The 12,325-nt window shown below is 38.6% G+C and overlaps 1 protein-coding gene across 1 annotated transcript; it reads right to left on the bottom strand.

The window, feature by feature from the left end:
- Positions 1–7,710: 7,710 nt before the first annotated feature.
- LOC125351190 (keratin-associated protein 8-1) lies at positions 7,711–7,896 on the bottom strand. The gene has a single exon (XM_048345898.1). It carries the CDS (start codon positions 7,894–7,896, stop codon positions 7,711–7,713), a length of 186 nt encoding a protein of 61 aa, XP_048201855.1.
- Between the last annotated feature and the right edge of the window lie 4,429 nt (positions 7,897–12,325).

Genomic DNA, 12,325 nt, shown 5'->3' with positions numbered 1-12,325 from the left:
ATTGACAAAACAATGTCTTGCTCAGCCAACCAGTTGTTTTAGGGGCAAGGTCACCACTATTTTATTACCTTCTCTTCTCACCTGATTGGCACTCATACTGGGTTTTTTTGTTGTTGTTTTCCATGCTATGAGTACTGGCAAGAATCTTTGAGGAGAAACTTTCGTAAAATAAAATAGATTTAATGTCAGAGTATACAATTCATAAATGCTATATTTTAAAAGGAAAATCATGAGCATCTATTCTTGAGGATTTTATTTAGTGATAAAACTATATCTCAAAAATTACTCCCACCAAATAGAGTGGCTCATACCTGTCATTCTTGCTACTTAGGAGGCTAATCTTCAGAGGATTGCATTTTCCCAACAGCCCAGGCAATAAGCTTACATGACCCCATCTCAACCAGAGAAAGCTCATCAGAGCATGCTTGTCATCTCAGTTATGGGGAGGATGATCACTTGATGCCAGCCCTGGGGTGGAGAGGGAAGTGATATCTTATCTCAAAAATAATGAAAGCAAAATGAGCCGGGCTAAGTTGGAAGAGTGCATCCCTGGTCAGCAAGAAACACTGGGTCCAAACAGCCTCTCCATAATAAAAAAAAAATGATTACCAAGCCAGTACCTATATAAAAAAGCATGCTGAAAGGCTCCACCAGTGGCTCTGTGCTTCTGATCATCCAAAATAATATTTATCCAAATGAACTCCAGGAAATGGAAACAAGAGGCTTTGCCTTTGTTGCTGTTCTTTTCTCTTCTTTGTGTCTTGCTTGTTCATTTATCTGTCTTCAGGAGTGCAAAGGGAGGCAGAGAAATGGAGAGACAAGGGGACGAATAAATCCAACAGTGGTATTCACTAGACACTATGTGGAAAATGAACTATACAACTTGAGTGGTGACAGGAGGGAAAATTGGGAGAGAGGGAGGGAAAGGGGGTGACATTGTCCAAAAAGAAATGTACTCCTTACCTGACTTGATAACTGTAACCCCTCTGTTATATCACCTTTATAATGACAAGTTTTAAAATTTTTAAAGGACTGCAAATTAGAACTGCATTAACTATCCATAGCAAACATGAAAAGCCCAAAGAAAATGAAGCCTAATTTTAATGAAACTGAAAGAAAATGATTGCCCAACCCAACAAGAGTGCCATCGATAACAAACTGTCAGGGTAAAATAATAGTATTCCCAACATAGGCAGGGTTTCAGATTGGCCTGAAGATCTGCGGTGAAGAAAACTGCAATCGGTTCTGCTCCTCCTGAAAGCAAGCCCCAACACACACACACACACACACACACACACACACACACACACACACACACACACACACACACACACACACGATGGCTACCAGAGAAGGGCAAAGGGGTTGAGTCCTGCACTGAGCCTAGAGGACAAGAGTTCACTGGGGACGAGGACAGGCCAGAAAGCTCCAAGAGGAACTTGATTGCGGGTAAAATGGAATGGATACATGTCATTAATTGGTATGGGGCTGTAGTGAGCCACTTTACAGTTCTAGCAACACATCTGGCGAGCATTTCACCATGGAAAATGGAAGCAGTTACTCATCCCTGGAAAGAAAGGGTAATTCTGCTCTGCCAGGGTTTTCCGATGAAGATGGCTCACACGGCTCACATTAGTGCGTGGAATTCCCACAGGGGAAGATAGGAGGGGGAAGACTGCATGTATCTGGGATGCACAACACATTGAAGAAGCTAGTTCCCTCTCTCACATGTAATAGAAGTCAAGAAGTTATGTGCAAAACTGAACAAAGAAGAAATGCAGTATGAAATTATCACAAAGTGATTGAGTATGGAAGGAATGATGGCTCTTGAAGGGGACTGCCACTGTGTAGAACAAAGAAAATATGATAAGGTTGTATTGCTCGTTCCTATTCGTTCATAGCAGTTACTTTTGAATCCATAAACACCTGGATCATTTTTTAAGTTAGCTACTAAATTCAGAAGAATTGTAATAAATACCATGAGAAGGGTCATAGAGGTAGAGGCTTATAACAAACAACTACAAAAGCAATACTTGCAAAACTGTTTGGTGTAAATGAACTGAACAACTCATGGGGGGGGTAGGGAAGGGGGAGGGGGGAGAGGGAATGAGGGATGAGGTAACTAACAGTACAAGAAATGTTTCCAATACCTAATGTATGAAACTGTAACCTCTCTGTAATTCAGTTTGATAATAAAAACTTAAAATAAAAAAATTAAAATAAAATAAAAAAAGACATCTCCAGAACCCAACAGGACCAAACACTTTATTTTTGTTTCAATGGACTGACATAGAGGATAACAAATGCTTTGAACCTTAAAATATTTTTAACCTTTGATTTCAGATCTTGCCTCTACATAGAATGTGAAATGGGGAAATGGTCAAATGTATGAATGCTGTTTATTCAGTGAAGTTCAATTCACCCAAACAGGAGTGATGGAAAACATTCTAAATAGGCAAAAACTGAGATTAAGTAAAATTGTAGGCTGGGTTTATAAAATATAATTTAATACCATCATTTTTAACTGATGTATAGTAATTATATTTATATGAGTGTTCAAAATACAGCATACATAAAAATGCCTTGTACATTTTTTATAATTACAATTTCACTAACACAATAAATTGTGAGTCATAATTATGTTCTTCCTAACTTTATTTTCCATTCTATGTGCAATAAGTAGGGAGAAAAAAATACAACTTTTTATATAAAACAAAGTCCAGGTTCCCGTCATCTTTCCCACTACCACTCACTTCCTTTTCTATGTAACTCCTAATGTTCTTCAATAAACTCATCTTCCTCTTTGCACATCCTGAGTAAAATCCAGATGATGAAACAGAACAATAGTCTAATAAGGGTGCTATATAGCGGAAGGATTAATTACTGCCTCCAGATGTCATACGTCTACTAACACATATACAGAATTCCTCATTAATTGTATATTAAATTGCTGATTCACTCCTAATGGTTACTGAACTAGTGTCCACAACAGTTTATTCAAGAAAGTATTTCTCTATTCTTCCCCTGGCCTTCTTTCTCCCTCTCCCTGCCAAGTTGCATGCTTCCTGGTTATGCTTTAAGGTTGCTTTTATATTTTTTTAATTTTTTAAAAATCTTAAAGTAGGCGCACAATATATTTTTATCCTTAACCTTCAAGGTTGGCTAATACCACTCAACTTAGCCACATTATCTGGGTCTCTATTTCTTTTTCTTTCTTTCATTCTTTCCTTTATTTTATTTTATTTATTTGTTGTTGCTGGTTGTGGACCTTAAACTCCGGTTTTGGGCTGAGCTCTTTTTGCTCAAGGCTAGTGCTCTACCACTTTGAGCCACAGAACCACTTTGGTGCTCTAGTGGTTAATTGGAGGTAAGAGTCTCACAGACTTTCCTGCCCAGGCTGACTTTGAACCATGATCCTCAGATCTGTTTCCTGAGTAGCTAGGACTACAGACATGAGCCTCTAGTACCTGGCTAGGTTTAAATTTCTTAAAAGGAGATTACTGATACCATCTACTTGGAGTGCATGTATCTTGTGTTGGTTTAAAATTCAGATGAAAAGGAGAGGTACCAACCTGTGAACTAGAATCTATGGTAGTACAATCCTGAAATGTGCAATTTCAAAACTGAGCTACCTGTATGATTGCTTTGTACTCAGTTGTCATCTGACATTGTCACCCAGGCTTACATTGAGGGAGATGACTAAAAATATACCTACAAAGCTGGGTATCAGTGCCCCATATTTGTAGTTCTAGTTACTCAAGAGACTGAGATGTGAGTATTATGGCTCAAAGACAGCCCAGGCAGGAAAGTTCATGAAACGTACCTAAATACCCATTGGCTGGCATCTTGTTAATAGTCTTTAATCCATAATCATTTGTGAATTAGAAGCCTAGTGTCTGTGCATTTTATTAACTGGGGTTGTAAAAGAACAGAAATGTAGTGTCTGCATTTTGTATGTTGCAGTTATGTGAGAACATCATATATGAAGTAGAGTTTCCTTCCCTACTTTACCATTAATAATTTCTCCTAAGAGCAAAACTATTATATGCATATTAGAGATAACTATTCTTAATTAAGTTGAAAAATTGAAGGACACAGTTTGAATTTCAAAAGTGTATTATTTACAGAAGAATGAGAGGAAAGTGGGTAGAGATGGAGAGAGAGAAGGGAGAAAGTGACTGGAGAGACTGTTTCTGTTTGTTCTAGTTTTTGTTTTTTTGGTTGTTTTTTGTTTTTGTGGGGCTTTTTTGCCAGTCCTGGGGCTTGAACTCAGGACCTGAGCACTGTCCCTGGCTTCTTTTTGCTCAAGGCTAGCACTCTGCCACTTGAGCCACAGCGCCACCTCTGGCCTCTTCTAAATATGTGGTGCTGAGGAATCGAACCCAGGGCTTCACGTATACAAGGCGAGCACTTTACCACTAGGCCATATTCCCAGCCCTGGAGAGACTGTTTCTGTTAACATTATTTTAGGTTGATTTTGAGGACTTCTTTTTCCTGGGTGGAAGGTAAGGCTACATAACATTTCTATATACTTTCTTGTGATAAAAGTTAGAACTAAGGATTGTGCTGATAGAATAACATTATACATCTCTCTCTTGAACTCAGAACAGGGTTATTTTTACTCTCCTTACTATTTTCTTAATGAGTTATTTTCATAACAATCTTGGTCTCATAAAGGGAAGATTTTGAATACTGAAGCTTTCATTAAATGTTTTTGATTGTTTGTTTGGGTGCCAGTTTTGGGGCTTGGATGCAGAGCCTGGGCTCTGTCTTTGAGCTTCTTTTGCTCCAGACTACCACTCTGCCATTTGAACCACAGCTTCACTTCTGGTTTTCTAGTGATTAACTGGAGGAAAGAGTCTCATCGCCTTTCTTACAAAGGCTGGTTTTGAACCATGATCCTCAGATCTCAGCCTCTTGAATAGCTAGGATTACATGTTGAACCAACAGCACCCAGATAAATATTCTTGTATTTTTTAACATTTTTATGCTTACATATTAAAAATTGTATTCTCCTGTCTTTCACTAATGTCTACCTTCTGCTTCAGGTTTTTAGGCCACCCTAGTAACACCATCAACTCTAATCATTATACCTCTCAATTCCTTGATTACCTAGACGTAATCTTTCACCAGGGGCAACTGGATATAAGAATGCTAATTTATATTTATCCATTTTGTTCACAGGGGAAGTCTAATATCCTAAAGAACTTTCCAAGGCTAATTGTGATAGAAAATCTGCTGCAGGATATCCTAGTAAACATTTCCCAAGTGTTCTCTGGAGGCTATTTTGAAAGCAGTTAACATCTGTCCTCTGTCACAGGTTGGTGAGAAAACATTCTCCAAATGATGCTCCATATGTGACTGGCATCTTTCATGACACTATCCAATATAAGTGTTCTCCATAAACTCATGGCACTAAGGGATATGAAGATGGGAGAGCCATAGTGAGTCTATTAATGGAGCAGATACCATATTTACCTTATTTGTGCATATAAGCAATGGATCAAGAAAAATGTAGTAAATATACACAACAGCATTCTATTCATCCAGTAGAAAGAATAGCGTACCATTTAGAAAGAAATGGGAAAAAAAAAAACAGAGGGAAAAATGTTAAGTAAATCAGACCCAGAGAGACAAAGGATCCATGTTTTCCCTTCTATGTGGAAGCTAGGCTTAGCTTGTAAACTTATAAGTAACTATGTTGGGTGGTATACAAGTGTATACAAATGTATTAACTGAAATATGGTAGCTTCAAGGGAGATCTCAAATAGCGCAGTCCCTTAGAAAGGCCAAATCAGAGTTCAGCAAAATAAAATGCCAGGAAGTAAGACACTGAAAACAGGTGGAATGGGTCCTGGAAAAGGGGTAGACAAATGAAGAAGAGAAGGGAGAAATGCAGATAAGAATCCAATGTTAAGGGACTCAGGGACTTTTCGGCCCCAGGAACCTTTGAACTATGATCCTCAAGACTCAACCTTCTGAGTAGCTAGGATGACGGCCACCAGTGCCTGTCTGAGCTGATGCTTTCATGACTGCTTTCCAGGGGAGAAAATATGGTTTCACATTCTCTGTATGTTGAATATGCTAAGCAGAGTTTTCATGAGCCCGGTGAGCTGTGCCTTAACAGAAGTCTTTATTTTGCTTGAGAGAAGACACAGCCTTAAAAAAAAAAATTTGCAAATAAATAAAAACTTTTTTTCCTGAGAAATTTGATTTTCATGTGTGCTTGTAAACCTCTGAGAGCTTCTAATTGACTTTCACATTCTAATAAATGTGTTTAGCTTAGCTCTATAAATGTGGGTTTCGATTTTGTCTTTTATTTCCCCTTGATTCAGTCTTTGTGGCTTGCAGGGAAGTAATGGCTCATCTGTCCTCGGCGCTCTTCAGAATTTCAGGCTGATGCAAACCATGGGAATTTTACACGAGCTTCTTCTCTCACTCTCCTTTGCTCATAGGATCCTCTAGAGGAAGATATGTCGGGGTTAAAATCAGCCCTAACCTGTCTCATCTCTGGTGTGTCATATGTCTTAATAAAGAGGTTTAGTTTATGCCGCATACTCCATTTTCCTGTTGTCTTTATTCTGGCTGTTTACAATGACACCCTGAACCAGTACATGGAGACTATATGAAAATTTATGAACCTTTATATATTGCAATTTGAAATGACATGGAGAGACCTGTAAGACTTGCCAAGCACAATAAGTCAGACACAGGTAGGACAGTACAGTAAGTCCAGCTTACTCGCAGATTTATTACATACACTTTTGACCACATCTGGGAGAAAAAAATTTAAATCAAAAGAACGGTGGCTCACACCTATAAATCCTAGCTATTTAGGAGGCTGAGATCTGAGGATTACTACTAAAAGCCAGCCGGGGCAGAAAAAGACTCTTCGATGTCCAAAGGAAATATCTGCTTCTCTATGACTGGTTTCTCCAACGTTGACTTTATTATCACTCTAAGTGTCGAGAGAGAGAGATCAGAAAACATTTCATTTATGCCAACCTGAATTAAAGGAAATGTCCCTGCTGTGTTGGGTTTTCTCAGGGACAAGCATGGATAATGAGATGAGAAGACAACACCATCCTATTAATGGAACACCATGCTTTAATTCTGGAAAACCTTTCCCTTACCATTCCAGATCCTAGTCTAATTTACATACTAAGTTCATTCACACAAGGATCATCACCAGTATCCCACCCTCCCAACCACGGAATCAAGGGTCATTCACTTCCTCTCTGCTTTACATGCCCAAATTGAGAACAACACACCTCCCTCCCTCCCCACTTGACCAAAGCGAAAACACACACCCACAGAGGAAGGCAATTCCACCCAAGCATGAAAACATCCAGTGAGTTCAGAAAAAATTTATTGAGAATTTGACAGGCATATCAGCAACTCCATCAAAACAAGAAGCACGTGGGAGAGGAAAATCGAAGAATATAAGTCAACATGGTTGTCAAGTTTCAGGAAAATGTCCCAACCAGTATCATGCAAGGAAGGCAGCTTAAAGCGTCATCTGTATTTTTTTTTCTTTTTCTTCCTTTGAAACTTTGGTGCTACGTGTCAAAAGCAGCCACGTGGAGGTTGTGGAGCCAATGGTTGTTGATAAGCCAATGGGGATGAAAGAAGCAGATAAAGGAAGAGCCTGGAGATGGACAACTCAGCCTTCGGGGGCACGAAGATTCTATCCTTAAGGTTTTCAGCAAATCAGTAGAGAGCATAAGGCCAGTATCTTCTGTAAGCACCACAGCCATTGTAACCAAAGCCAAGGCCATAACCTACTGGGGTGTAGGTGCTGCCGAAACCACAGCCAACGCTGTACCCCAGAGGATAGCCGTAGCTGCCCCAGTAGCATCCGGGGAAGACAGAGCTGCCAAAATCGTTGTAGAACATGATGGAAGGAATGGAAGGCTGAGGTAGCAGGGGAGAATGAAGTGTGATGGATTCCCTAGCCCGAGAGCTTCCTTTATATACCCTGGCCATGAGGTGTGGTTAAAACAACAAAAAACAAGACGGGCTTTATTTTCATTCTTGACACCAATTTGTACCACCAAAAGCTCGTTAATTTGCTTTGCTCTTGCTTAAGAGTCTTTACGGTTGCTTAAGAAAGCTTCCATGTGATATAATGCAGGGAGAAGATTCCTTCAAACAAATTACGTGCCTTCTAAAAGAAATTATTGCGGTGGCTTCAAAGCACTCGGTCTTCTAGACCCTCTGCATAATTGTCAGTAAGCAGGCTTTGCAACGCCAAGGAAGTTTGAGCCCTCCTTAGGTTTTCTTCCATCCTCTGGCTCTTTCAATTTCCACAACACACAGTTAAGATTAAAGAAACGTGTTGAATGAAATAGTAAATGAAATAATAAATAGATGATGAGTCAATCTCAAGATCAGAGTGGATCTTAGTGGTTGCTTGCCTAAAATGTTCTGTTTGGGGGAGAATATAAGACAAATGCCATAGGCCTTTTCAGAAACATCCATTATTTTTGTTTTTCCTGTCCAAAATTACTCTACTTAGGAAAAACTGGTCAAAAAAATCATCTTAATCATAGTCCACACCTGAAATATATCTAACATACCTAGACACATTCTTGAATTATTAATATTACATGAGCAGACAAAAATAGAGTTTGTGGATTTATTCCAATATGTCAAACAAGTGTAATTTGTTGGTCTGATATACTTTTCTGGGTATCGTATACATGTTTATCTGAATTAGAGAAGGGAAAGAGAACACCAAAATGGCAAGACAAAGGATAAAAGCTGAACCAATACAATAGCAATACTCACAAGACAATATGTTAGAAACTAAGTGTACAACTCAAGGTGGGAGGTGGGCTGGGGGAGGGAAGGTGGGAGAAAAATGAGGGAGGGGGGTAACAAGTAAGAAAAGAAATGTACGCATTACTATATATATATATATATATATATCTGTAATCCCTCTGAACATCACCTTGACAGTAAAATTAAATTAAAAAAGAAAAAAATAGCAAGGTAAAATACAAAAAATCAATTAAAATGAGTAGGAAAATTTACACAAGAACATAGACACACTTTAAAAACCAGACAATATTAAGTCAATATTATTTTATTTTGAGAATGCATCCCATGATATGAAGGCAAAGAAGTCATCCCTCTTCTAATAGAAATTCACTTCTAAAGTCTGAGCGAAAGGAGGGATAGGAATACACATCTCCATCGTGAATCATGCAAGACCCGATAAATACCCCCCAGAGGTCTGCATTGAGATTCCCCACTGGAGACCTTGGTGTAAAACTTAAACCACACATGACAGACAAGGTACACTGAAGTAGAAAGACTGGAAGGAAATACTGCAGGAGGTGATATCACAAGTAAGAATTACACGGTAGCCCCAATTCTTACTCAATATCCCAGAGTCAACTTTCCTCTCTTCTCTCACAGCTAGAGGGGTAGGCCTGGGTTGAATCCAAGGGCAAGGTTAGACTTCTGGAGAAATACAAAACTATGCCAGCATTCTAACCACTAATTGTTTAATTACAGCACAAGCGTTTTTGAAAACACCTACAGTACTGCCCCACCACCTTGCTTCATAAAGCTGCGCAGCTGCCTGTAGTGACTCAATATTTAAAAAATCAAACAGTGGCTTGTGATCTATAGCTAAACAAGGCCAAGCAATTGAAATCAGCTTCTTTTTTACCTATTAAAAAATTCAACAGAAGATCATTACTTAACAATGGATGGTTTACTTAACAAAGGATCATTTACACTATATTTCTTCCACAATTATATTGTTCTGTTTCATAACAAAAAAGAAGAAAAAAATTGAAACAATTGAAAAAGAGAAAAATATTAAATATCATTGTATAATGCAAAAGGTTTAGATGAATGTCTAAGTTCATTCATGCCTAGTTTAAACATTGGATCTGAACTATCCTGGCCAGTCAAATGGATTGAGCAAGATATACGCAGAATACTGCATTTAACAGAAGCAGATTATTGAATGTTCTCAAACACACACAGGCTATTCTCTAGGATGGGTCATATATTCAACCACAAAGTGAGGATTGAATTTTTAAGAACATTAGCAATATAGCCGGCATCTTTTCTACCTACAATATAAAAGGAGAAACTGATCACAGGAAGGAGACTGAAATTTGCACAGAAATGTAGAAATGAAACACACAGTCTTCCAACAATGACCCCAAGACCAGCCACACTGAAGAGAAAGCAAAATACTAAGATACATGGAAGGAAGCAAAAGTTCTGAGAGAAGTTTGTAGAAACAAACCCTGCCATAAGTAACAGAAGAATATCTAACAAATTTACCTTCTTTGTTGAGGAACTGGAATGGACTGAAGAAAGGAAATCAAGATGAAAGCATAAGTAAGTGACATAGTCTGGAGAACAGTACAATATTATGAGCTGTTTTTTTTTTAAAGATAAACTTACAAACCTTTATCAACAGAAGGGAGGAAAAGAAGACTCAAATAAAATGAGAAATGTAAAAGGTGGTATTATAATTGAAGCCTCAGAAATATTTTTAAAACCCTGTGAGAGCCATTACTATGCATATAGGTCAAGTAAATTGTAATAAATGGGTAAATCCTAGAAGCACCCAACCTACCCAAAATGAATAATGGAATAGTGAAGAAAATATGAACAGTCCAATAATAAGGAAAGATATTAAATCAGAAGTTAAAAAATTACTTTAAAAGCTCAACAACAATAATATACCCAGTGGCTTCACTGCTGGATTCTACGAACTAAAGAACTAAAACCAATGCTTCTCAAATCCTTCCTCAAAATTTAAGTAATAAGAACAAGGTCCACATTTCACCCTGAAAATTGTGGTCCCAACAAGGTCCAGACCCCAAAAGGTAAAAACATTATGAATTAATATCCCTGATGAGTGCAGATTTTAAAATCCTCCATAAAACATAAAAAAAGAAAAAATCAACATTATATTAGAAGGGGCACATACCAATGGCTTAAGTAAAATGTATTCCTCATGTTCAAAAATGGTCCAATTTACAGAAACCAATTAATGTGACATGCCCTGTTTACAGAATGATTATCTAAGTACACTTAGAGAAGAATTCAACCTCTTTTTTTTTTGTTTTTTTGCCATTCCTGGGGCTTGAACTCAGGTCCTAAACACTGTCACTGTCCCTGGCTTCTTTGTTCTCAAGACTAGCACACTACCACTTGAGCCATAGTGCCACTTCTGGCTTTTTCTATATATGTGGTGTTGAGGAATCGAACCCAGGGCTTCGTGTATGCGAGGCAAACACTCTACCACTAGGCCACACTCACAGCCAGAATTCAACCTCTTTGGCAAAGAAGGAGTTGTACTTCAACATAAATAGCACTCTTAGAAGGAAAACAATCTAAAGGAATTTCAATTAACATCTATTGCTTTAGCCTAAGATCAAGTTGGTTTTGTCATTTAAAAAATTATCTGAAAGTATACAATTTGTTCAACTTAAGAACAACTTCCTCCTCCTCCTCCTCCTCCTCCTTCTCCTCCTCCTCCTCCTCCTCCTCCTCCTCCTCTTTTTCTTCTTCTTCTTCTTCTTCTTCTTCTTCTTCTTCTTCTTCTTCTTCTTCTTCTTCTTCTTCTTCTTCTTCTTCTTCTTCCTCCTCCTTCTTCTTCCTCCTCCTCCTTCTCCTCTTCCTCCTCCTTCTTCATCCTCTTTCTCTCCCTCTCCCTCTCCCCCTCCTCTTCCTCCACCTCCTCCTCCTCCTGCTCCTTCTTCTCCTCTTCCTTCCTCCTCCTCTTCCTTCCTCCTTTATTAGTTCTGCAAATTTATAATGTACCTCTTTGTTCTTAAGATTGCACATGGGCTATTTGTTCTACACGGAATCACTTTCCTTTCCTTCTTCCAACAATTCCATTGTAACTGTCAGAAGCTGCTCTATCACGTCCTTTAGGACTATCATGGCTGGTCATCATCTTTCTCATGAACGTAGCACTTACCAAAGCTGCCATTTTACCTTTGACTGTATCACCCACACCTTTCTCCCTTCCCAGCATGCATGTTTCCGTGAAAACAAAACTCACATTTTTTTTGGTTTGGGTTTTGGGGTTTTTTTTGGGGGGGGGAGGGGTTCATCCTTCATTCCTCAACACCTTAATCGCTGCTGGACACAATGTGGGCTTTCAGTAGATATAAGCTGAATAAATTAATGAAAGGACATACTAAGCCTAGGTTAGCCACACACTTGCTTAAAATGTGAGAATTTAAGCAAATCACTTTTCAGGGCTGAGTTTGCTCAACTATAAAATTAGATGAGTTGATCTCCTGGGACTTATCGCCCTCCACATTGTAGGAATGTAGCATCA

This window comes from Perognathus longimembris, chromosome 5, assembly GCF_023159225.1.
Source record: "Perognathus longimembris pacificus isolate PPM17 chromosome 5, ASM2315922v1, whole genome shotgun sequence".
NCBI lineage: Eukaryota > Metazoa > Chordata > Mammalia > Rodentia > Heteromyidae > Perognathus > Perognathus longimembris.
The sequence above is the reverse complement of the archived record's forward strand: the minus strand, read 5'-3'. Positions and strand labels throughout refer to the sequence as shown.

Excerpts from the sequence above, each read along its gene's own strand:
- LOC125351190 (XM_048345898.1), bottom strand. The coding sequence starts at position 7,896 with ATGTTCTACAACGATTTTGGCAGCTCTGTCTTCCCCGGATGCTACTGG.